The 26,666-nt window shown below is 44.7% G+C and overlaps 1 protein-coding gene across 3 annotated transcripts in view; it reads left to right on the plus strand.

Annotated features, from left to right (window-relative positions):
- LOC148031292 (uncharacterized) overlaps window positions 1-26,666 on the plus strand; it is a 76,139-nt gene that overhangs the window by 15,042 nt on the left and 34,431 nt on the right. For all 3 annotated transcript variants that reach the window (XM_087684812.1, XM_087684811.1, XM_087684813.1), the window contains 2 exons: window positions 13,481-14,259; window positions 14,334-14,567. In XM_087684812.1, coding sequence (XP_087540938.1) covers window positions 13,481-14,259; window positions 14,334-14,567 — 1,013 coding nt within the window. The remainder of the gene's footprint in view (window positions 1-13,480; window positions 14,260-14,333; window positions 14,568-26,666) is intronic.

Here is a 26,666-nt window from a genome sequence, read left to right on the forward strand (position 1 = left end):
TATTTGTAATGTCTCCGACATTTTTTTAATAAATTAACCCGTCTTTGGCATAACACCTCGCATTTAAACTCCCCTTTGCGCGCGCGAATACTAAGTATGATAGTAACATTAGTTTGTAAGGCTAGTTAGTATTAAGGTTAGAATGTATGTTTTAGTTAATTAAAACAAAAAAGAGAAAATGAAAGAAGAAAATGTACTTGTCTCTCTGTCGCCGCCAGCTCTGGGACTCTCGCCATCTCTCATCGTAACGATCTCCGTCCAACTCATCATCATCATCATCATCACTCACGTCTTTATCCTCGTTCTCATCGTCATCTCGATCTAGCGGCCATGCAAATCAAACAGTTAGCAGGCTGCAAGCATAATAACCTGGAGAGGGAGAGGGAGACCTCACCCCCCTCTCAAGTATATAATATCCCCCCCCTAGCAAAAGAAACGCACCATGATCAAGGCCATCATCATGCCGGCACAGAGAGAGAGAGAGAGAGAGAGAGAGAGAGAGAGAGAGAGAAGCTCTCAAAGAAGGGATTCACCCTCACGGATACAGTCGGCGCCATCATTGCATGCTTCCCCAGGCAGAGAAAGAAAGAAAGAAAGAAAGAAAGAAAGTTATATTAACGTCTACAACAGGCCAAGTTGGCCAATGAGACCAAAATGTTGCATACAAAATGTCTGGGAGATTTCGAAAGTCCCAGTGAAGCTAACATTTATGCTATGTTGAACTAAATTGAGTAGGTACAAAATGATATCTAGACTAGATACAATCTAGAGGTACTCCCAGTGCGGTGTGGAACTACTCTTGGAGTGTTCATCCTAGGATGTCCCGCATGGGTCGGTCTAACATGGAGAGACTAAAGCGGCGGGGCAGGGTCCTCCGATGGCGGCGTAGTATCCCTTGAATCTTCGACATGTGTCTTCTGCCGGGACGGGGGCCAGCGGGGCGTAGGCGCCGAGCTTTGCCTCTCGCTATGGCTATTTCTAAGGTGGTCCCCCGGGGTTGGAGGGCCGGTTGGGCCGGTGGGGGCTCGGTGGTGGGAAGGGTAGCTGGTATTTGGTAGAATTCGTTGAGTGTGCGTTGGTTGGTGGCTCCTTGTCTTTGCTCCGTGGTTCGTAGGAGGTGGTCTTTGTGGGATAGTATTTCCAGTAGAGAGAGAATGAGAGAGAAAGAGAAGGTTCTAGAACCTTCTAAGGACTCCCCCCCCCCCCCCCCCCTTAAGCCTTGTTCTTGCTCATCCTTCCCCCTCAGTTAAACCGCGGGAACATTGCCACTATTCCCTTCAAATTGACGGCTGCCAAATTTCTAGTAAAGCTATGGGGTTCCTTGCAAGGTTTGCACTTTGAGGAAGGAGGACGAGAGCTCGCCCGACGCGATCATGGCATGCAAAAGATGCGCTACTCGAAGTACGAGTGTGGGAGTTGCGAAAGGGGAAAAGAAGCAGACCGAATCAAGTGGAACTGTTAATGTCTCAACACCTGGGGATCAAAATCAGGTTTTCCTAAGACCCGGGATTTATGTGCATAGGTAAATAAACTTGTCAAGACCCTAGACCATGAGAGGAGGCACTACTTCCAATCCAAAACAAGGACAACTAAATTATCGTGGGTAGCTACAATGTATTCTGGGAAAAATACAAACTTGTCTTGCATTGACAAGTTGAGCGGAGACAAAGCCTCTAAGTCCTAGAGAAATCTAGCCTAAATACCTACCAAGGGAGGAAAGTTCCCAAGGGGGAGAGTAAACAAGAGTGTTCACTCATCATAGACTCTTATGGTGCATCTCAAGGAGGAGTAAGCTGTATTCTTAAAAGGAATACAATGACTGTTGGTTCTAATACTTGGATGGTAACCTTTGGATGCTTGAAGTAATGTTCTAGATGTATGTAAAGAGAATAAACTGTATCTTGAGAAGAGTACAGTGGTTGTTACCTCAATTGCTTGGCTTCTGCCTTTGGGATGCCTGGTTTATTTTGGAAGCCATGTTATAAGTTTATGTGAGGGTAGTTGTGGAAAAAGGATGGATTGAGCAAGTTATTGCTGATATAGAAAAAGACATTTTTTCTAAGTAAATGATGTTAGGCTGGTTGTTTCAGCTTTGGTTGATTTCCTAAAGGATACTTAAGGAATGGTTGTGGTTTTGGATGTTAATCCAAGTGGTTTTGCGATTGATAATTTCATGGCGGGGTCTGTGATGACAAATTGCCATGGGGAGAAAAGGATGTTTTCCTAGAAGATGACATTTAGTCTGGTTGCCTTGATTGTGCTTGATTCCTAAAAGGATTAATTAAGGAAGGATTCCTCTAGTCCGACTCCCCCGGCTAGCAGTGATGCCCTATACCAAGGGGGATAATTTTATTTTCCGTACTGAGAGCTTGGACCGAATCCTGCTACGAGAGGTCTCTCCGCAGGGTTTACGTTTAGGAGAGACAGTGCTAAGGGTGCCTGAGGGGACATAGGCTGTAAATCCCTTTCACTGCCTAATCCCCTATGTGACTCAGGATGGGATCCTGAGGCTCTGGATATTAGTTACAGGGCAAAATCTTGGTAGGATAAACCTTCGAGTTTTTATTTCCGGGATACGGAAGGATTATTTCTGCGGAGGCAGAAAGGGACACTTAATTCTCCTGTATGGGCGGGAGACAAACATTAATCTGAAGATAAGTTAAGTAAGTGTTTTATCTTGTCTTCGTGTCTGTGCCCTAAATTACATAAAGGAACCTGTGATTAACGGGTTAATTAAGGAAGCTGCTTTTATGTGTCAAACATAATGTGGTAGGTAATTAGATAACTAAAACAACCCTCGAGGGAAGCGTGGTGGATGTGACCGTCGGGTCCATCCTATGGCAGGGTGGTCTCGGTTAGCCGAGAGCTTTCCTCAATGGAATTTATTTGATGCGAATATTAGATAGACAAGGACCTTAGAACTTGTAAGTTAAAAACTTGATTCATGCCGTTTTAGGGGACCGAAATGGGACTACGCCTTACAGGCAGAGAGGTTGAGCGATGCATCCCTCTCGTTTCCCATTCTCTTTGAACCAAGTGCGGTATAAGTCTGCCTTGGTCCAGTTGTATCCACGCAAAGTGGAGCGGCTGTCGACTGACGCTAGAAGGCTGTTAGGAAGATTCGACTACTAGGAATCCGGACTTCAGGTCGATCCTAGTGGGAACAGCCGGATAAGTTCTGTTGCGAGGCAGACTCAAGAGACCCTAGTTGGCAAACCCCGTGTCATTCCTTGGGAGTGCCGGGTGGCGTATTCTAGATATATCTCTCGATGGACTTCTAAGACGTGTCCTGCAATTTGAGGAGCGGACGCGTTACAATATTTTTTGTTCCAAATTTTAGGTCAGCCAGATTTGGGGATATTTGGCTATTTGTAGCCTCACCCACTCAGTTGGTATATCATTCATCACATCTTTCTCCTTTCTTCGCAGGTGCACACTCTGACTCCGTCATCTTCTTTCGTCTTCGGTGGTGTTGTCATCATCAGCATGATTTGGTGCCCTCATTGATGCTGTGGGCTGCATGCAAGGCTTGATCAGTTTCCATTTGCTTTTCCATTTGTATCAGCATTTTTTCTTGTTCAGTGCAGATTTCATTTCTCTTTTCTTGTAGCCTTTGTATTTCCGTTCCTTTCCGTTGCGCACTCTCATAGAATCTTGTCGATTTTCACGGTTGACTTCTAGAGGAGATTGGGTAATAGCTTTAGACGTAGGAATACTTTGCTCTTTTTGTGGTTTTTTAGCACATTGCAGCTTAGTAGTTCGGCACTTGACTTGGTTATAGCGTGTATCTAGTCTCCTATGTTAGAGATTAAGAGCCAAAGGACACACGACAATACCATTTATGGGACTGCCCTAGGGTCTCAAGATGTTTGCAAGAGATCTCAATATATGGTAGAAGGAAGCAATGTCACAATATAGACGATGGTAGTGATGTGGGGGACTGTAGCTTGGGTCATAGATATAGGCCTAGCTTATGGCTATGAGTGTCACGAGGACATGAAATTTTGTTTGCTTTACTTAACATTTGGATTAATTTTTAATCAAATGTTTAAGTATGTGTTGCACATGTGAAGTGCAACTTTTCTTTTCCCCAAGAAAAGAAATTTCTATTAATAACACCTCGGTGAATGACCTGAGGTAAAATACAAAGTACGAGAAACTTTATGAAGAGTAATTAAGTACATCACAAATACAATGGTTGTGCGAACAATCAATCTGGTGGGCTGTCATGCCAAACCATATGAGGGATAGTATGGAAGAAAGTGCTTGAATCTTGTGTTCGTAGAAAAGCCTCTCTTGGCTTCCTAATCCTCTTAGAGTTGCCTTGCATCCTCTCACATCTCTCACGGAGAGAGTGAACGATCTCTGTCTACATCCTTGATAGAGTATCTATTGTGGATACATCCAAAAGGTCAATAACGTGGTTGCATCTTGCAGTCCGAATATACTAGGCTACGATACTGGCAATCATTTGCCATCTGTGGCAGTGTCCTTGAGTCCACTGTGCCTATGAGGAATTTGGAGTGAGAATCCTACTTAGATGATGTCCAATAATGAGAAAAGAGTAGCTCCCTTGAACATCCTCATGGCAACATGTTGGGCCTCTATTTGTGACCCATGCTTACAACCCCCCAAGTAGCCACTATGGTCTCTGCTAGGCCATGAAATACTATCTTGAGGGCTGTCCTTCAAACCTCATGGGCTCTAGGACAGTCCCATAGGCAATGTCTTTATGTCTCCATTGGATCGTTGCATCTTGCGCATGCTACTGGGTCCTTGCCGTATCCAAGCAATGTATCAACTGCTAGGCTCCTATGAGCTACAAGCCATAGGAAGAGAATATGTTCCTAGGCCTGAAGCTATCATATTGCCTCCTCCAAAAGTCACATAGGAACTCTTCTATGATTCCCTATGGGAGGGATGTTGCTGGTTGTGCTTTGATCTTGCTCATCTGTATTCTCCTTCCTAGCCTGGTAGTGTAGCCAAAGAATGGCACATCGCAAGGTCTATCAAGGAACGGATCCCTCCACACGCACTCTCTTGGAGCCCATTGTAATCTCTTTAGAGGTTTCCTTTGGTAAGCCCAAAGATAGGTGGCTAGGTTTGGGTCAATGTGCCACTCTCTCTCTCTCTCGAAGTGAGCCATTACTCTGATCCTTTGTGTCTGGAGCATCCAATGAATATTGCTTGGTTGAGGTTCTCTTGCTAGAGAGGGCCATCCTCCTCAACCATAAAAGTGAATGTCCTATCTCTACTAGTTGCAAAGACTGGTAGAAGAATGCCCCCTCTGGAGAAGAAACTGATCCAAGTCTAAGAGGTGCTTGTATGTGTTTGCCAATCTGGTGGAACTCCCTTCGTTATGGCCTCAACCATAACTCTAGCTCCCTTGAGCCATTGTAGTCTCTATCTCTGAGCCTCTTGCAGAAGCTCTTGGAATGCAAACCAATCTCCGACTAATACAACAACTTGTAAAGAGAATCTACCCCATGATAAGTATGTTCTTTGTCCAAGAGTGTAACCAGAGTCTAATCTCCAAAGGTGTTTGAAGAGAAGATGCTGCCTTCTCTTTTCTTCGGCTGGTAGATAGCTAGTGAAGCCTTGGTAGTATAGATCTCCAAGCTTTGATAATAGCAGTTGTGAATTTGACCTCAAAGATCCTCTTTAAGTCCTTGGTCGTGATCTCCTAAAAAATCTAGTAGATGTTGGGCTGCCATGGTCCTCCGTATGCAGGTGTCATAGCATGTAGCCTCCTTAGCAGAAATTTCTTCCAAGGCTCCTTACTTGCAAGTAAACCCCCCATCCCTAACAATAAGCTTAGCCATCAAGGCTTTGCTTTGGCTATCTGGGTCTGTCATCCCCAACCCTCCCCTAGATCTAGGCTATATGATGACATACCAAGCAACCTTTGCCCTGGCTTGGGGCTCCCGGCTGGGCTCTCGTCTCCTCCAAACCAAATGAAGTTCCTGATAAGGTGCTACACTTGGCCGATGCATGACTTGGAGAGTGTCCAATAGGAAGCGATGTACCACATAGTCGCAACAAGGACCTAGTTGGAAACCACTACTCTTTGTGCTAGTAAGAGTCTCATTGATCTCGAATAAGAAGCTTCTTTCTTATGCTCAAGAGGAGAGGTACCAACTATTGTTTTGAGGTAATATCAATCCCCACATGGCATCCAAGATATCTCATTGTTGTCCCACAAAGAACCCACGTGAAATCCTCGTGTGGTTTGCCCCTCTAGTTGCCTAGTGTCACATACCCAAAATCCATAGGACTTATGCCAATTAATTAAGGCACCTATTGCTTTATAGAATATCTCAAGTTGACGCAGTCATATGTCTTCTCAAAGTTGAGAAGCAACACAATAAGATGGTTCCTAGATTGAGCCAAACCTTTGGACTCCTAGAAAGTGAAGATGTTGTCCAAGATGCTGTGCTCTTGGACAAAACCTGTCTGTGTGGGGTGGATGATATCTAGCATCAATAAGGCTAATCTGAGACTGATAGGTAGTTCCAAGCAAAGTAATCGGTCTCCATAGTGTGATCTCTAATCTATCTCCACTTCCTTTGGGAATGAGGTCAATCAATCTCTCGAAAAGTCTCTCTCGCATGACTCTTGATGCCATGATCTCCTAGAAAGCTAAGATGAGGCCTACACTAATGAGATCCCAATAGCTCAAAAAGAAGAACTTATCCAATCCAATCTTCTCATGGACACTTGCTTGAGGGCAGTGCCTAAAGCGCCTTTTGCATCTCCTCTGTAAAATGGGCCATCAAGTATTTGCTCATCTTGTTTGTAATCACCTTTTTTGTGCTCTGCCATATTGTCACTCTATCCCTCTCATAGCTTGGGGGCCTAGCAGTGGACCCAAGCAAAGTTGTATAGTATTGTGTAGCTACCAGTCTCACCTCGAAAAGGCCCTATGCAATGGATCCATTTGCTCTCTTGAGTCTTCTAACACCCTTTCTAGAGTATTTTGGACCTGTGGTGCGGAAAAAATATCTGTTAACCATGTCACCAGACTGAGTCCAGAATGAAGCTCTTGCGTGAAATCGATACTTTGATCTGGCTTCCTTCATGGCATCGATCTCTGCTTTGGCAATGTGCTATGAAGGAAGCTAATGATGCTTTGGTAGATCTCTCCTTCTCTAAAAGGACCTCTCCCCTCCTAATAGAAGGAATAATCTCCTGTAAGCTCTCACCCAAGTCGCTAGCTGCTCGTCCAACTGAGAAGGGTCTAGATCTCCATATTTGTGTGACTGACTCTCTAAGATCGTCCTCATAGAACAAGTGCTATGGAATCCTGACACTAGAGTTTTAGTGTGCAAGTGGAATGAGGAATGGTGATGTGGAAAATGATGTGAATGTAGATGGGGATGTAGAGGAGAAGGGTGGGATTGAAATTTGTGGTGTTGGTGAAATAGAAGTGAATGGAATTTCATGTTTAGAAAATTGAAAATGAGATGATGGTGGTTGAAATGATGATGCACCAACTTCATTTTGACTTTGAGAAACAAAGCTTGAAGAAGGAAAATTTGAGTTTTGCCCATACACGCCTCTTCTTGTGTTTATATAAAAATATCTATCCTCTTTAGGACTTAAGAATCAATAAGGACTTTGAAAAATTTCTTTATCTGAGTGTCACCCATTTCATGCTCAAAAGAGAAAACGTTTGAAAAAGATTGAGAAGCAAATGTATGCGTTCTTGGCATAGGAGTAGGTAAAGGAGAGGAGTCTGGAGAAGATAGGCTTATACTCCGTGTTGGTGTTTCCAATAGGATGGCTAGGCCCATGTGGAGGTTCCGCCCTTTCTGCATAATTAGTAGACCGATGCACGAGTTCTAAAGGGAAAAACTCATTTTTACCTTTTAGTTGTTGTTGAGCCCCATTCATAAGAATAAGGTCGCACTCAGCTCATGTGATCTCATAGGGTTAGTAGATACCATGATAATGAGGAGGTAACTCCCAAAGATCCTCTATATGTAGAAGTTATGGATACAGATATGCAAGCTATTGATAAGAAAGAAGACATCGAGGATGTAATCTATGTGCTTAGTAGTATGAGAACCGCAAGGAAGAATATTTGACCAATGAAGCAAAGAAAGGAAGCAATGCTTTTATGGAAGAGCAATACCATCAGAGTGCAATAGAAGTAGTCAAATGTCTCTCCTCTAGTGGGTGAAACTAGCCTTTCTCTCTCGGATAAGGTGGTAAAACTTGATCAAGCACTTATTACAGCAATTAATAATTGATAATTGAGCATAAACTGAAATACACACATTACTTTTACAATCTTTTACAATAGGTACCTTGTTGGTCCCAAAACTGGTGCTCCTTTCAATATTTCTTTAACCTCAATTGCCAATGGATCAATTACAAGACAAGTAATCAGCAACCAATTTGGGCCAATTTCCCTCTGAATTTCACCTAGGACTTGCTCCAAAATTGGACCCCATCTGGCCAAATGTTGCCTCAAATTTACAATGGATGGCTAGGTATCTGAATTCCTTGTCAATTCACAAATTTTAGGTGTTGATTTCAAGTAAGATGCCTTCTTATGATGGCACGGGTCCCAAGTGGCTGGTAAACCCTAATTTTTGCATAAATTTATGGTTTATAGTAGAAATACCTCTGCTGTCCACCAAATATGGCTGAGTTCTTCTAAGAATGGTTGGGAAATGTTGAGATCTCTTTAGAATGGGTTGGAGAAGGTGAGAGAAAGCCAAGATGAGATAAATCTTATTTTCTTCGCGAGAAAAACCCTAAAATCTACATGTTGCCTGCTCTAGCCTGCATTTAATGCAATCAGCTACTGCCAAGCACCTCCAAAATGCTGTCACCTGATTAGCAATATTGTTGCTAGCCCTTGGAAGCTCTCTCTCTCTCTCTCTCTCTCTCCAAGACTGTAAACTAATTGAATGGCTGAGACCTAACCCCCAAAAACGTTTTCTCAATTTGCATGTGCATTTTTGCCAAGTGGAAGTCTTTTAAACCCATTTTTCAACATTACCCGGCTATTTAATTAATTTTTAAAATTAAATAATCTTGAAAATAAATTTCGGCCCTTCTGACCTTGCCCAAAATTAAATATTCCCATCCATAATTAAATTGGCTAGGCCATTTGCAACTTGGAGTGGTCCCCAATCATTGTTCCCTACTGTCACCATTGACACTTATTGGCCAAACAAATGTCCTAGGGTCAAAATTAATACCAACTAACCATCAAAACCCAATTGGCATAACTTATCACAACTTTTGCCTTTGACATCCACTGCATCCTCGAGTTCCTTGGCCTGTTACCATGAAATATCTGCCATGTGCATCGCATGTACTAAACAACCTTGTGCATTTGATTGGTAACTTAATCAAATGTTATCGGCAAGGTTAAAGCATCTCAAAATTTCACATCCTCGTGATAGTCAAAGCCTTGCTTAGAAAGCTATGAAGCCCACTTGTGCTCGGTTCTTGGCATAGGATGTTGTGGAGACTAAAATGGTGAAGTAATGTTCAAAGCCATCTTCCCTTTCTAAATCTATTTCTAATTATGAGCTCTCCGATCAAAAGCCTAGATTTCTTTGAGAGTACCTAGCTCTGATACCATGTAAAGAAATACTCGTCTATAGATAACAAACACAAGCGCACGACAAATCACAGGCTAATAAAGAACACTGTTAGGGTTATGGTAACTCAGAGATGAATACTGAAAAAGATAATGAACGAATGATGAATGAATATATGAATAATGCTCAATGCAGCAAACATACTATGCAAAGGTGAAATACCGAACCTTGAACTTTCGTGTCTCAAGTATTAAGGCAAAGAGTATGAGTAGGAGAGTGTGTTGTGCTTTGATGGATCTCGAAATGCAATAAACAACCTCTAGAGATGTCATGCATAGCAAATGTAGCTCCACTTTGTGTTCCATAGGGCTAACTTCTCCTTTGATGCAGATGCTGGTGTTAACCCCCTAAGATCTTCAAGTATCTTGGGTGCATTTTCGAGTAGTGTGTAACAAATATGTAGGTTCTTCTCAAGGTTCCACAATGCATCAATGACTAATTGCCGTACCATTTGCCATTGTAACATGGTATGCATGGTTGCACATGCCCGATTGCAAAAGTTGACAAGGGTAATATTGTTGCTATTGATGAGTGATATCTGTTCGTCTATGCTAGATGCGATGGCTTCTATCAAGTATATATGGAGTGCTTTGCCTATGTTGAGGGCCATCTTCGCAAATTACAAACTCTCTACAATAGAGAAAAACAAGTGTATAAGCATGGCGGCTAAGGCTTAACCTAGTAACTATAAGTCAAGTTATATCACTTGCATATAAACTTGTGGCGAAGGCTTGAACCTTACTCAAGAAGGCTGGATCAATGTTTGACGGTCACTTGGAGAAGAAAAACAACAAATGTGGCTGAATCTGGTGATGTGGCAGTTGGGCGACAGGTTGGAACAGCAAAACACAGATCTGGTGAGTCATGGTAGTGCTGGTACAGCAAACACAGGGTCTATTGATGATGCCACCAGCTAATGCCAGCACGGAGATGATAAACACAGGCTAGAACATGATCTATGACAATAAAGTGATGATAGCAGGCTGGAAACAGTTGTCAACAGCAGCAGGGGGACCGGACAGCAGGCAATTGATGATGGACAGCAGTGGGGGATTAGGCATTATTTAATAAATTGATGCTTGTCCAATGCCAATTAATATTAGGGCAATTAAATGTCCTAGGAGGGTTAGAACATTAATTGTGAATGGGCACTAGCAAGTTCTTGGGCAGGTTCAAAGGAATAATTAATAGATTTTCAGAAATTAATATCTGAAAATTAATTAATTAATGCTGAAAAATGCAATTAGAAGGCTGCCAACAAGTGTCAAAAGAGAGGCGACTTGTCAAGATTACCCATGCAAACTAGGTGAGGACTATTTGGGGGCTGGTTGAGGGTCATTCCAGCCATTTTGAGGTTGAGAAAGGCAGGAGAAAGGCTGTAGTCTGCAGACCACCTGATTCAGGGCATTTCCCAGCCAGGGGAAGGCAGTCTAGGACTAGGCAAAAGCATCAAGGAGGTGCATAGCTGCTGGCAACAGCATCCAGGGCATCTACAAAATAGAGGACATGGACGGTGAAGAGGGAAAATAGAGACAAAGGAATGGGGGATAGGAAGGAGGCTGGTCATGGCCCACATTTCGGTCTCTATCACAACCTCTTAGGTCTTCACGTCCATCCTCATGATCCACGCTATCATGATTGTCTTTGTGATGATCCGCCCGGTCTCAGTTGTCACTTTGGTGGTCCTTACGGTCTCTATTGTTGAGCTAAAACACACTTTACATCTGATTAACATTTTTAAACAGCCCTAAAACATGCTTAATGAAAAACACACATTTGGTGTGCAGTTTGAGAGAGTTTTAGTAGTCTCTCAAAACCCTAAATTTTGGGGCACCCTTCAACATCTATGAATAGACAGGCTACCCACTATTCAGCCTCATTCTTTCAGTGCAGATTTCAGCCAATAGCCTTCACCCACGTGGCGATCTACCCTTTGTGACTACTGCCACTCCTTCCATAGCTCCTCCAGTGCCTCATGCCTTCTTCCATAGCTGTCCCTCATTGTCTGGTGCCCTCCAACCTATTGCATTTGGTCCCATTAGCCATCGCGAGCGATTATACTATCTTCGACTGCTTGCGTTTGATCCTCATCAGCGAGGTGATAGTTCGTAGTGCCCTTTCTCAGCATCAGGCGACCTTTTGGATCTTGAATTTGGCCTTCCCTTTTGGATGGCAGCTAATTGCGTTCCTCCTCCTCTAGGTGTCCCTTTTATTGCTACGTTTGCAGATTTTTGCTGCCGCCCTCATCATCAAGCATCATCCTTTGTAGTCGCTACAATTCTCTGACACTGGTGATCAATGTTTGGTGTTTCCCGCAGTCCGCACTCCGATTGGTGGTCATCGCACTTGGGATCGGTCTCTAGTGGATGTCACTCTCTAACACTCCATTGCTTTGCCCTTGGGCATTTTGTACACTCTTACATTCATTTATAGCATTCATTCACTTTAGAGTTCCTTCTCTATGTGAGTTTTGAGTTTTTGCATTTTGCATTTTGCATTCAGGGTTTGAGTTTTGCTTGTCACTGTGTGAGTCTTCGTGTTTTAGTCTTGGTCATACATGCTATGTTTCCTCAGTACAAACCCTACCATATGTTCACATCTATTTTATGCTGTTTCCACTTAATTTTGCTAGTTGCATCAGTTTGCCATGTGTATCCTGTAAAACCTGCAAAGAAAGCAAAAGAGAGATGTGAACTGACGTCATCAGCTTCCTTCACTTGGCGAAGAGTTCTGCATATGACCAATCTGACCCGCAGAGGTTGAGGAGAGGGCTGAGGAGGGAGAAAATGTAGCTAGAGATGATAACACAACCGCTGTTAAGGGCTCCATGCATAGCACTTGGCAATGATACCATGTGAGTGAGCAACAAAAGCAAAAGAGCATAGAGAGAAGAAAAGAGCATATTAGAGAAGATGAAATGCAGGAGGAAACCGAAGGAAATCTAAATGCAAAGACAAGTTGCAAACAGTCACCCCCTGCACGTATGTGTGCCATGCCAGTGAGGGTGCTAGTTGATGAGACAGATGATGAAGGTGATGCATGCGATGATTGAGCAAAAGGCTGCAGTTTGACAGCCTTAATAGGCAAAAGATGGAAAAGGGCCAACCTGCTGCCATAAATGCCAGCCGACCTTTTGCCAGCTCAAAATCTGGCCGACCTGATGACCAGCTCGCTCGCAGTAGCTCGGAATTGGCTGCCCATGATGTGACTGATGCAGGCCATGCTGCCACATGTACAAAGATGAAATGCACCTCAGAAATCAGGCTCTGTACATTGTGAACAGGCTGAAAACGGCACTGAATGACAACTGACAACTAATGTATACACATGCAATGGCATGTTAGAGCTCCTCCATCAATTTCAGACTTTGATGGAGATAACAATCATGAGATGATAGCATAACATTGAGAATAATAACGATAATACTGTGTGCTCTTCTGGAAGGCCACAATGGTACAACCAGCAATAAGTTTAGCAAGATGGAGTAAATTTTGGATTCCACATGCATGTCTCTAGGCTATGCTATTCAGTTTAGTCAACCTATCTGTTGATCACATGCAATCAATTGTGCGATTTGGTATGCTGAGTTAGGCAAATCGGTATTTGCTACTGGTTCCTTGGTGGAAAACAGGCTTATTTCAATTCAACCTGCTTCTGCATGCGGACTCCTGTTGAAGAAGTTTAAGGAAAATAAAAGTTGCATTTTGGCACCTTCAAGCATGAGCATAGGTAACATCACATGGTAGCAATTATGACAGCTGAATGAGTCAAACATAACATGCTGGAAGCTGTGGTGATCCAGCAATAAATTCTTTTGTGGACATTGTTGACTGACGTGCCTTTTTAATAATGTCATGTAGGAAAGTCATTTGTCTCAGTGAGGATAATACAGTTGCTACTGTCAGCAAGTACGAAGGACCAGAAGCCTATATTAATAATGACATACAAGAACCAGGCGTTAGACCACATGTTGGAATCTTGTATGCCATTTTGTAATAAGCCTGGGGAACTTGTGCGTGTGGGAGGGAACAGCAAATCTGAGAAACTAATGGACTGCAACCTCCAAACCCTTCTAAAGAAGGTTGATACCATGTTTGCATCAGAACGAGCAAGCAACCGTGAGAAGTTGTCTGAGATAGAAACCAATCTAAGGAAGGCTCTACATGATTTATACAAATCCCGGTCATTCGATGTGGAAGCGCTAATTACGCAACCATCATCATCTGAATTTATACAAAAGCTTCTGCTGAGACAAGAAACACAAAATTGGTCTCCATCAACAGACACCTCGGATGAACAACACAAACATGTATCCAAGGTGCTGAAGCAATGGATGCCAAGGAAACACGTATTTACCTCAATTCAGGATCATCTCTCATTATTAAGGCCTGTCAATAAACAATTTTACAACTTATCCCAGCACTCTGATCTGGGCAGTTCCTTTGAACACAAGGACGACAACTCTGAGGATTCCTCACACAGTGATGATGAGAGGGAAGAGTCAGAAGATCTTTGGCAGGACATCAAATCTGGAAATACTGGACCTAAAACTTGCGATTGGCTTACCAAAGATTTTATGAGCTTTGAAGAGCTTGACCAGGGCATGGATTTACTTCTTCAAGGATTTACTCTGAATAACGTGAGGACCTTTTAGCTACATGTACAGATTATGTGTATTTGACTTCTGAATAACTCTATTATTTTTGGCTACAGTTTGATGCTGCTGGATACTCTTGGCTACTAGAAGCAGACCCATGGCAACTGGCCGAAGAACACCGTTGCATTTTGATCCTGCTTGTAATGCAACAGAACCTTGAAGCAACCACTAAATCATTGCTTGAGAGTAAAGAGGAGTATGATCAGGTTTGCTTGGACAATGCTGAGATGAACAAAAGAAAAAGAGTTGAAGTCTTACAAAATGCTAAAGTAATTGGAATGACTACAACTGTAAGTCCCTCCTCTTAACTGTGAACAGTTTCATTGCCACTGTTTCCATGGCCACAAGTGAAGTCATGAGAGATTCACTAAGCGCATATACTCAGATCTTGAATGTTTTCATGTTGTGGCCCATTGAGGCACCTGTAGCATATGGTGTGTATAAGCAAGCATTGAAGCATCATAGTGTGTAGAGGGATTGCGTACATATCAGTATACATTGCCCTACACTGGGGTCAGTTTTGTGTGATCAGACCGTATCCCAAGGGGGTCATGTCGTATGATCAGTGGGTCCGAATTCAGCAGGTTGATGGGGAAGTAGGGTATACTAAAACCCTCACAGACCCTGCAAACACTATTGAGAAATGCAGGTTATCTGGGGGAATAGAGCGCCAACAAATGAATGTGAGATCCAGCCCGTCAGCAACCAATCTCCAAATGCCACTGTGCAGAATTCTGTCAGGTTGCTTTTATTGTAGCCCAGCACAGAGGCCGGAGTACTTGGGGCATCTGCAATGAAGCTTGGCACTTTAATATAGCTTTTGCTACTCCCACAAGACCTGGCGCAACACAGCTCTTAGGCCATCAGACAAGTTGTACGAAGGCCACTTGGCCCACATGAGATACACACCTCCGAGTGCCCTAGATATGCCAAAGACTCATCCATTAAAAAAGGCTTCAACAAATCCAAGTGCTCTATATTCAAACCCCACGGGGAACTCGTCCAAAAACCCATATGATGAGAGGCATGAGATTTGGTGATGGCAAGCTAGAGTGGGGAAAGGTAATGTGACACCTGACACCAATGGGTAGGAAATGAAGAGGAGTGACCTAATCTTGAGGCTAGCAGTGTAAAAACATAGCAGCCTAAAGAAATATGATGGTGGATATTGAGTTGGTCACCAAGGGGAAGGCCTCCAACGGTAAACCACCAAGGTGAAGTGTGTCCCACCACCAAATTATTGAGCCACCAAAATCAAGACTTGCATTAACTTTTAATGTATGACATTTAATGCCTAATTTTGCTCCTTAAAAAGGGGCCCAAAGCTTCATTTATGTTAAAAGGCTTATTTGTGCAGTAGGACAAATGCCCAAAAATCCCCCATAAACGGTCATGTTCTAGGCATCCCACTCTCTTATTCTCAGATCATTCTCAATTGTTCACTCTTCTTCTTCTCCAACTGTTCCCTTCTTTATCAAACCGGGCTATCCCTTGTACTTGGAGTGGTGGACAGCTGCTGTAGCAGGCAATCCAGCTGTTGCTCAGTCATTCCATGCTGCTGCCCACCTTGGAGAAGGTTTGTTTTGCCCAGTCTGCCTCCAGTCCTTTTGGCATCATTGCCTATCATAGGTGCTGCATTTCAGGCTGCTGTCCATCCTGGAGGCTATCGCCCATCAGTTGCTGCAGTCACCACATCATCAACTTCTGCATTTTCCACTGCTGCTCTTGTTGCAGCCAGTCGCCTACCTTTGGAGTAGTGGCCCACCTTCCTAGCTTCCTAGAGGCTTTCCCAGCCAGTAAACGTCAGTGTTGTGTTGCTGCTGCAGGCCTTGGGGGTCACTTCTCCTTCACCATCAGCTACAGAGGACTGCATTTCACTCCCTTCACTCTCCTATCTACATCTATCTAGTGTCTTCTTTGGCATCCCCTTGCCTGGAGGATTGTGTTTTGCTCCCTCTACAATGCACATTTCTTCTATAGGTGTTGCTGTCTTAGATCACCCAGGATAGTGCAATCATCTTGAGCCACTTTGTCATCATGGAGTCCTTGGCTCACCCCTCAGCCCCGATCCTAGAGACATGGAACCCTAAGGTGCATCATATCATGTTTTGGTTTCATTCATCATTTCTCCATTCTTTGTGTTTCCAAATTTATTCATTGCTAGTGTTTGTCACGATCTTTGTTGTCTCCACTACAAAACCTACTGTTTCTTTACATGGTATAAACTAGAGATGCTCTAAGGACCAAGTATACTCATTTTTGTCAAGAAGACAGGTTGCAGGGAGTGCCAAGACCATTGGAGCTCAGATTCCTACACTTCATTCCACAGCAACATTACAGAAGACTGCACCTTGCTCCCCTTCACCCTGCTATTATAGGTTTTCCATATCGATGTTGTGGCTACTTGCCTCTAAGTTGTAGCATGGGCCACTGTTAACCCCAAGTCAAGAAGGCGGAAGAATGAATGAAAAAGCGAGAAGAAGAGGGAAAACGCAGGCGGCCTCTAAAGCTAAGCTGGGACCAAAAGCGTAATTTTAAATGAAAAGCGCCTCAAAAAACTCCAAAAGTTTGTGTAAAAGATCGCCAGGCTCTCTCCTGTGCCAATTGTAAAGTATTAAACGGGTGTAGGTTAGAGGCACAAGGCTAGAAGGGGGAAATAGACAAAGGACCTTGCCACAATGGCTGGTCATGTAAAAAGGGATGGGCGCCCATGGGGTTTTTAGGGTTTGTATATATAAAGTTCAAAAAGTGAATGGAAGCTCATTCTTTGGTGTATGGCTAACAAGAGCTCCTCTTCTCTTCTTCTTCTCTTCTTGCTTGTGTGTGCTCTTGAGAGAGGGAGTGTGAGTATGAGAGAGAGTGTGTGAGAGCGAGGGATTAAGAGGGTGAAGCTCTTCACCATCTCCTCTTCTCTTCTTCTCTTCTCTTCTCTTCTCTTCTCTTCTCTTCTCTTGTGCGCGCTGCTATGGTGAATGGAGCTTGGAGATGGAGGAGGCTTAAGGATGCTTGAGCTAGCATCTAGGATCGTGGAGCTACCGATGTGTGCGAGAGAGAAGGCAACTCATATCGGCATCAAGGTAAGCTCACTACACTCGTAGGATCGACGGCGCATCGGCTAGGTGAGAGAGAGCCATTAGAGCTCGCTTGGAATGCTTGAAATAATAAGCGGTCAGTGGGTCTTGGAGGTTGAGAGAAAAGCTCCCACATTTTGGTTCCATTGTCGGGACCAACGGATTCAAGCTTGAGCGCTTGAATGCTTGAAATAATAAGCGGTCAGTGGGTCTTGGTAGTTGAGAGAGAAGCTCCCACATTTTGGTTCCGTTGTCGGGACCAACGGATTCAAGCTTGAGCGCTTGCGCGCCTCATATTAAGCATCGAAGTAAGGGATTCATTCCCGAAATGGAGCTTGAGATAGGTAGGAAGGTTGGGTGTTTTGATCTTCAAAACAAGTAAGTATTTTGGGTGGGTTAGTTTGTTTGATGATTGGAAGACATGGAGAAATCATTTCAGTTTGTTGCTTTCAATTCTTGTTGCATTTAGCGTAGGATAGGATTACGAAATCGAAGGGTAGGGTTTGCTGTTGCAAAACAGGGCATAAATTCTGCAAAAAATGACAAAAAGCTTGCTTGGGATGCTTAATGTCGGCAAGTGAGTGATTGGAAGCATCAAAACCTTTCCCAGGAAGGGGTTTAAGAGCCAAGAGGCCAAGGGAGAGCTCATTTGCAACCATTGCAGTGAGAGAGAGAGAGAAAGAGAGAGAGCCCCCGCAAAGATTCGATTCGATCTCGTCATCGGAGAGGCTACCGCTCACCCCAGGTATACCAATCACTTTCCTTGATGGCTTAGTTGGGATCTGGAAGTTTGTGCTTGGAGTGATTGCCCAAATTGTAAGATTTGATCGAAATCGTCGTCGCGCGACATTCGTCGCGCCTTATTCAGCCTGTCCGAGCGGCTGTTGTTAGGTGGAGTCTCAACTCTTGGACCCTGCCATTCGGCCAGCTCGTCCCAGAAATCCTAATCGACCCTTGGTCCATAGTCCATGTGGCCCGTCCGAGTGACGGCACTCGGCCCTTTGATCAACTCGACACTCGATCCAATGTCCACTCGGCCCCATTTACGAGTTCGGCCCTCGGTCCAGGACCCAACTCGGCTCTCGGCCCAACACTTGACTTAGCCCGTCTGAGTGACGCCACTCGGACGCCGATCAACGAAAAACTTTTATACTCGGACCAGTGCGATTCAGCCCGTCCGAGTCACCCACTCGGCCCCTGAAATTCAGACTAGTTGGGCCGAGTGTGTATTTGCCTCGACTTTTCAGAAATTTGACATAACCCTGCTGGAGCTTAGCAACACAAACTGTCGCAAGCCCTCCTAACGCTCAGAACTTGATTCTGGTGCATGGAATAGACAAAATCGTAAGGAGCAGCCGCTTAGCAATTTGAGTGGGCTGTCGCGATACCTAGAAACCTAGAGACCTAAAGGCAACCCGCTGAGCCATAAAACCTTGATTGGACCCAAAAACGGGCAACGCAATGTAACCGAAAAGTCCTAAATCTCGTCAAGACGGCTAGAGAATTGATCGACAAAGCCTATTAGGTCCCAAAACGAAGCGAGGATGTGTAAGACGCTTAGAGATTGTTTACCGCACTCACTTGGAATTTTCGCACTTGAAGTGCACTTAAGGAAAACTGAAAGCTTGATTGAGCACGAGTGCACTGGAAGGAACACACGCACTGAGTGGAGAAGAATCGAAAAATGTATTTAAACAAGTCAAGGAATTCACTTAGATAAGCTACTCAAGGAACCCATGAATAGGAGAGAATCCACAGACAAAGACAAACCATCAACGCGTGAAGTAGGACCAAGCAAGCGACGCAAACAAAGTAGATTTGACAAACCTACTCAACCTGATCGATAGCTTGGTGGAGCATGAGAACTCAACTATGGCAGAAGAAAAGTCAGGTCTAACGAGGAACTCGACTTAGGCGTTTTCCCACAGGCTATTCAGCAACTGGTCAGCACCTACAATGCGCACGCCCGGTATGAGCACCGCGGTCGGACAATAGATGCTATCATCGCTGACTTAGAAGAAGAGAGAAAGCTAGCCCACAAGGCGTTGCAAAGTATAGCCGCATACAATAGAGACCAGCAGGCCAGGAGTCAAAGGCAAAGCGTGGAGTTGCGTGAGGTGCAGCGAGTACTGAACTTAGCCAGCAGAAACCCAATGGATCACGAGAGAGCCCTAGAAGGAGACTTAACACTGAGCGAGCTTCTTATCAAGCGATTGCTAGACAACACCGCAGCAGAGCAAAGTACTGCAACATTGGCAATCTCACTGCTGGCAGGATTAGGAGCAACCCAAGGCTCTAAGAGCCAGTCTAAAATCCCAATAGTCGCAAAGCAGCTCGATAAGTACCAACCCCACGACGATCCATACAGCTTTGTAGAGGAGTTTGAGCAAGTCTGCGAAGACAACGGCCTCAGCGACCTGACTCAACGCTCTCAAGCGTTTGGGCTCTGCTTAGGTGACAAGGGCAAGACTTGGTATACAAGCTTAGATGCCGCAGAGCGAGTAAATTTCAATGGCCTCAAGAATCTCTTAATCAAGAGATTTGCCGAGCCCGGATACTCCGACAATCTGCTAGTATGGCTGATGAATGTCAAGCAGAAAGAGGACATTCGCGATTACGTAACCCACGTGAGGAGCCTCTTCAAGAGAATCCCTACAGGCGAACGACCGACTAAAAAAGCAGTTTCAACCGTGTTCATCAGCGGAATTTGAAACGAGGAACTGTATAAGGCCTTGGTAGCCAACTTGAACTTGCAGCGAGACGTGCTAGCTAGGGTTTTTTAGGAAGCCATCAGAGTTGATGATCAGCTGAAAGAGCAGAGCTCCAGGAGCTCCAACTTAGAAGAAGCTAATTCGCGAAGTTCAGAAAGAGCGTCAGCCTCTGGTGAACGACCAGCTCCATCATCCCAAGATAAGGAGAAAACCACCGAGACAAACCAAGACTTGGTTGATATCAAGATGGAGATAGCTAAGCTGCAAGATATATGGAGACGACCAACACGCCCACACGTCCAATGTGTGTACTGTGGTGGAAACCATTTGCCAGCCGAGTATCAAGACCCTCGGTCGAGACCTTGCGTTAATTGTGGCAAGTTCAGTCACGATATCATGCATTGCAGATTGCCCAGAAGACTTCCGTACTCCCAACCATACGGTCAACCTTACCTAGCAAACAGACTGCAGTCACTCTTCGGAAGGGGAGCCCCATTGGCCCTTCCTGTGCCTAACAACATTAAGCCGGCTGTCCCTAGGGTGGACATAAACCCTACAGGTATACCTAGACCGCCTGGTCCCTATGTGACCCATCCACCGAGTGACGCTCCAATCCACTACATGGAAGAGCCAAATGAGGAAGAGACTTACTTATATCCTTATGTCTCTCACGATGACGAGGGCAACGCAGTCCTTATGGACTATCGACCAGTACCAATGATGGCGTTTGGGAGAGGATGAGATAGAGGCCTAGGAGGGCAGACGCAGAATCCAATCATCTGTTGGACTTATGGTTACCCAGGTCATGTCTCATCACGTTGCCCCGAGAGGGAGCAGCAGAACAGAGACAAAGCTGACCTTAGGTGCGTCGAGTGCGGAATCACCCATCTCTTCGTCGATTGCCCAAAGCGGAAACCTTCTGCAAGTTCAGCCAATGTACCATCTGTTCCATTGGAGCTGTTTGGTGTCGAGAACCTCGATGGGAAGGCCACACCCATCCCGTTGCGGGTCATGACCCGTGCCCAGACAAAGCAGGCCGGCATATCACTACCAGGACCCAGCAACCGTGATGCAGCCTCGATAGGAAAGAAGAGCCGCGGGCGAAGGAAGAAGAGGTCGGAAGCTAAGACTGCACTGAGAATTGAGAGTGCTACAACTTTGCCTCTTGGAAAGAAGGTCAGGACGCAGAGGCAGAAACTTCAGTTTCCAAGACGACCGAAAAGGGAAGTGCCAAGGTAGGGGAATACCCGCATCCAAAGCGCCAACTCGAGGCCATAGAGAAGGTGAAGGACTGGGTGAAAGAGGCCCAAGAGCACTTGAGGGATGTTGAGCCCATCCTAGAGGACGAGATCGATGATCTCCCTAGCATAAGCATGGCGGTCTCACCCCCTCGACCAAAGTCAGGAGATGCAACCGCACTGCAGGCAACACCGCTTAGGCCAAGCCTTGATGCTGCAGGCCCGCAAATCAGTCACAGTCGTTGGCCAGGACTATCCGGTTTAGGAGAGAGACGAGCAGCTGACAGCCTCCTTACCACGCTAGTGTGACCACCCCTGTGACGTTAAGCCTGGGAGACCTGCTTAAGCAACATCCCACCCTATGGTAAGACCTCAAGCAGTGGGTTAAAGGGTCACGAGAACAAGCTGCGGATCTGCATGATCGTGATACAGAAACACAAATACCGAGGCTGCACTCTGTGCCAAAATCCTTGCACGTTAATGCTTTTTGGGAAGGCACCGAGATGCATGCAGTGTTACCAGTCCTAGCCTTAGGTGACACAACGAGAAAGGGGATCGTAGACACGGGATCCGGGGTTAGTATGCTGAGCCGTGCAGTACTACAGACCTGGGGAAACCCACCTGTCGAGACCGCTCGGTTTAATGTCATATTAGCAAACGGCATGAGAGTGAAGCCATTCGGGATACTTAAAAACTGGCCATTCAAAATCGCAGGTGTCGAGTTCTCTGGCGACTTTATAGTCATGAAGGGGGTGGACTACGATATCCTGTTAGGCCGACCTTGGATGCGCAATGCTAGAGTTATCGAAGATTGGGGTAACGGCTTAATCTTCTTAGGCAATAGAACAGAAGCTGTGAGGGTAGAAATGGACACTTGAAAAATCTCACCAGTCGACTTGGATGCCATCTCCGCGATGCTCAAGGATGACCCTCAAGTCAAGAAGTCTTATGGACCCTTGACCAAGTATATCCCATGCCCAGAGGATGAGCGAGATTGGATGCATGTCCTTGCTATAGTCGACCTGCCGTTCTCCGATCAAGAGGCGTATGAGCAAGCCATCAAGATGATGGGCACATTTGACGGCACGCCCTCCGTACTAGTTTGCATGATGGAAGGAACCCTTCTTGGGAGACCTAAGCCCGTCACCTTTCAAGTGCCAAGCAACAAGAGAGAACTCCAGGAGGCTCTGGAATACTTAACGGATAAGCTAGCTGATAATTCAACAACGAACTTCAAACCACTCTAGGATCTCTTAGGCGAATCCAAGTGGCAATGAACCAGGGTGCATGACTTGAACCTTATGTACAACTGGGCCCTAGTCCCTGATCAACAACAAGAAATATACCAAGCCCTAGGAGAGGATGAGCAGTTTGATGCAAAGGACTCTGATAATGAGTACAAAGACTGCCAATCCTTCAGTGATGGAAGTGAGGGTGAGATGGACATGGTAGAATACGACACTGAGGGACATGAAATAGAACAAATACGGGCGGACTCCAAGCCACAAAAGAGGAGTGTCTACAGGATAGAGCGAGGAATTATGCGCATGGATTGTGATCGCACTTGGTTAGAACACGTAGGAGCCATAGGCCTTGAGCAAGCAGGCCTAGCTCAACCAGGAGCGACACCGGTGCTTAGGTCAGAATCACCATCTGAACTGCGACCACCAGGGGAGACCCCCTCTTCTAGCGAAGATGGCGAGTTCGACTCTGAGTCGGACGTAAGCCCGGATAGCGACCCAGAAATACCTAGGCCGCCCAAGACCCGACGCACCAACGGGGACCTGCCCGTCCACCTGAGGCACAGATGATTAAAGTAGAAAAGGACGAAACAACCCAGAGACACACGAACAGATGAACAACGAAAACCGCGGGACCTCCCTAAAAGATTTACGAAATTCAAGAAAGGAGATAGGGTAGTGATCCTGTTGGGTGGCAAACGGCAAGGGCAAACGAGCGAACCAATCGAGGGACCAGCCAGGGTCAAGGAGGTGAACTTAGCCCAGGAAGGGGAGACACCTCGACCAGCCTTCATTACCGATGACTTGACTGAGGAAGAAGAAATGAGTCTTGTCGCTCTCTTGCGAGAGTACATAGACGTATTCGCTTGGTTCTTGGAAGAGCTTAAAGAGGTAGACTAGAGTGTAGTGACTCATAATATACCCATGACACCAGACGCAGCGCCGGTGAAGTAGCGACCGTACCCAATGAATCCAAAGCATGCTCATGCTGTCAAGGAAGAGATTGATAAGCTGATGAGAGCACGATTCATTTATGAAATTGAGCACACGGACTAGGTATCACCAGGAAGGGATTGCAAACAGGCCCAAGCTCTTTTTTTTTTCCCCGAAATGTGTCCCATCCCAAAGCAACCAGGGTATCGGGCAAAGGGTGTGGGCTGCCCAATGACCTATCAAGACTATAGAGGCGATGGCTATATTACCAAGGGAGCCTAAGAGTTTATTCTAGAGAGAATAGAGTATCATACAAAGGGTGCTCGTCGGCTGCGTAATGGTCTACTAAGTCCTAGAAAGGTAGATGGAAACACAATGGACTATCTTTTAATTTTTTGAAGGGCTTTTTTGTGTGTTTTTCAAAAGGTTTATCATGAAGTGAGTGTTTTCTATTGATCGATTAACATTTTCCCAAGGGAGATAGGAATGGTCAGTCCCAAGACCTTCACAAAACAAACCGATCTATCCCAGCTACTATTGGGTGTAGATGACAAAGGAGATAGACTATGTGTGGGAAGCATCTATGGTGGGTATGTGGAGAGGGGAAAAAGAAGTGGAGAAAGCAAGCTAGAAAAGCTAAGCAAGCAAGGGAGATTGCCTTAGAGAGTACCTTGTGCAATGCCATGAATATGGTGGATCCAAAGTCGACCACTCCAAAGACTGAAAAGGGATAAATGTGCACATATGCATGTTTACAATAATAGAATGCCAATGCACTAGAGTTATGCAAGAGGTAATGCAGGTGTGATCATGTTCATGCAAAATGTGATGCAACACTTGCCTAAGTGCCCTTTTACAATCATGGCCATCTTGATGATGTGGATGAAGATACAAAGTACAATACACATAATGTCTAAATTAGAAACTGTAAACGACACCCTGTCACTATTAAGAGAAAAAAGCGGCCCCCTCTCAAACTAGAATGGAAAGCTGGAGGGAAACACTCTCTTCTTGTCAATTTGAAGAAGGTGGGGACGATGTATCCAGGCCGATCCTAGGTAGTAAGTACTGAAGCATCGGTTGATTTATTGCCTTGGTCAATATGTTTGCAAATTTGTCTAATGAAGGCACAAACTCTAGGTGAATGGTGCTTAGCTCAACCTGCTCTCTTGTAAAATGAAAATGGACTCCAACATGTCGTGTCCGAGGTGTGATAATCGAGTTACTAGTTAGTGCAATTCCACTCTGGTTGTTGCAGTAGAGGACAGTCAGTGTAGCATATGGGAATTGAAGTGCTGAGAATACACTCCTCAGGTAGATGGCCTCTATGGAACTATCAAAGAGAGCCCCACACTCAACCTCGGTCATGGAAGCTACCATTGTCTCTTGCTTACGGATGGTTGGCCCCAAGAAATGAGAGTTGTGCTCAATGTAAAGATGTAGCCGCCATGGGAATGTTGGGTGTCCGGATCTCCTACTCAATCATAATATGTGTACCCTTGCAAACATAAACCAGAACCATAAGTCAATCTACAAGAATATGTACACCACAAATATCTTAAAACACAAAGACATGCAATCCAGTGTGACATCCTAGGTATAGTGAAATATTGACTGAGCAAACTAACTCAATATGCTAAATCTGACCTAATATGAATTAACTAAAGGATGTGCTAAGGGGCTGACCTAAGGTATCCTTAGATAAGTGGATAGTTGGATCAAGAGGTGTGGTCATAGGCCATATTTGATCCTATAAATATTGATCCACCAATTGAAGAGCGTACTTCTTTTGTGACTCAAAAATGCATTCTCCAGATCGAACTAGTTCCATCCCCAAAAAGAAATATAACAAACCGAGGTTTGTCATCTCAAATGTAGCACAGAGCTTGGCCTTCGTTTCCGCTATGGCAACAGAATCTGAGCTAGTGATAAGTAATTCATCTTTGTACAACATGATATAGTTGATCTATCTAAAGTCATATTGACATAGAAGTTCGGATCATAAGGGGTAGAATGGTATCTTGGGTTTGAAGGAACTCATCCCTCCTTTGTAACCAAGACAACGGTGCTTGTTAGCCCATACAGAGCTTTTTGCAAGTGAAAAACCTTATCTTTCGTGTCAACAGAAGAAAATCCGGGTGGCTACTCCACATAGACTTCCTTCTCCAGATAACCATTCAAAAAGGCACTCTTGATATCCATTTGATAGATCAGCCAATCGTGATGAGTAGCTAGTGTGACCAACAAATGGAATGATACCAATCACATAGAGATGAAAGATATTCTCCTCAAAACGTTTGTATAGTGGATACAACAGATTGAATTCTTTCTGCTTGACAATTATATCTCTTAAAGGCAACTTGACCATAATTAGCCTCCACAGAAAAAGATTATATTTGATAGAAAAGTAGCCTTCCAAGCATGCAAAGTAAGACTCCTCGGCTTCTTAACCAATAAAGTTTAGTGATACTTTGACTAGAAAGCATGGTTTGGCCTTACCACTCTACCTTGTTGAGGGTTGCCACCACCTTCCCTCCCCTGTTGGGGTTTGTCCGACAAGGGGGCGGGGGTTTTGAGTCTTGGATTTCGGTGTTCTGCCTCTTACCTTTGAATGACACTCATCGTCAAAGTGGCCAACCTTTTGACAATGTTGACAATACTTATTCTTTTTAGGTACATTTTGCCACTCGGGTTTAAGAAAAGATTGGGAACACTAGCTTGATTTTGGGTTTGATTTTTATTTTTGATTTTGATTTGAGTTTTAGTTTTGTTTGCCCTTCCCTTGTTACCCCTTTTGAGAAGAAGCAACGAGAGCTTCCTCTGTAGAGGTCATACTATGAAACTAATCGAATAGCCAAGCGCAATGCAGTAATTGACACTCAAATTCATGGAATGTGAGCATGGTGGGATGTGATATCACCTGTTGCACAAAATGGAAGTATTTCCACAACAACTTGTTAAGGAACAACGTGACTTGATCGTCCGAGGACTTGGGAGCCCCCATGGTAGAGAACTCAGCGAGAAGCCGCTGATACTTAGCCAATTTGACTTTCAAGTCATCCCAATTAGTGATTTAAAAGTTTCAAAGCTCATGGTCCAGATTTATGCAAAGGATCCTATCGTGAGCCACATAGCAATTAATCATGTGTGCCCAAAGCTCTGATGCTAAATCAAAATGTTGAAGTTGAGAATGAA

This window comes from Lygodium microphyllum, chromosome 9 (genome assembly GCF_053477565.2).
Source record: "Lygodium microphyllum isolate KBCC chromosome 9, Lygodium_microphyllum_v1.1.10, whole genome shotgun sequence".
In the NCBI taxonomy this organism is placed as follows: domain Eukaryota; kingdom Viridiplantae; phylum Streptophyta; class Polypodiopsida; order Schizaeales; family Lygodiaceae; genus Lygodium; species Lygodium microphyllum.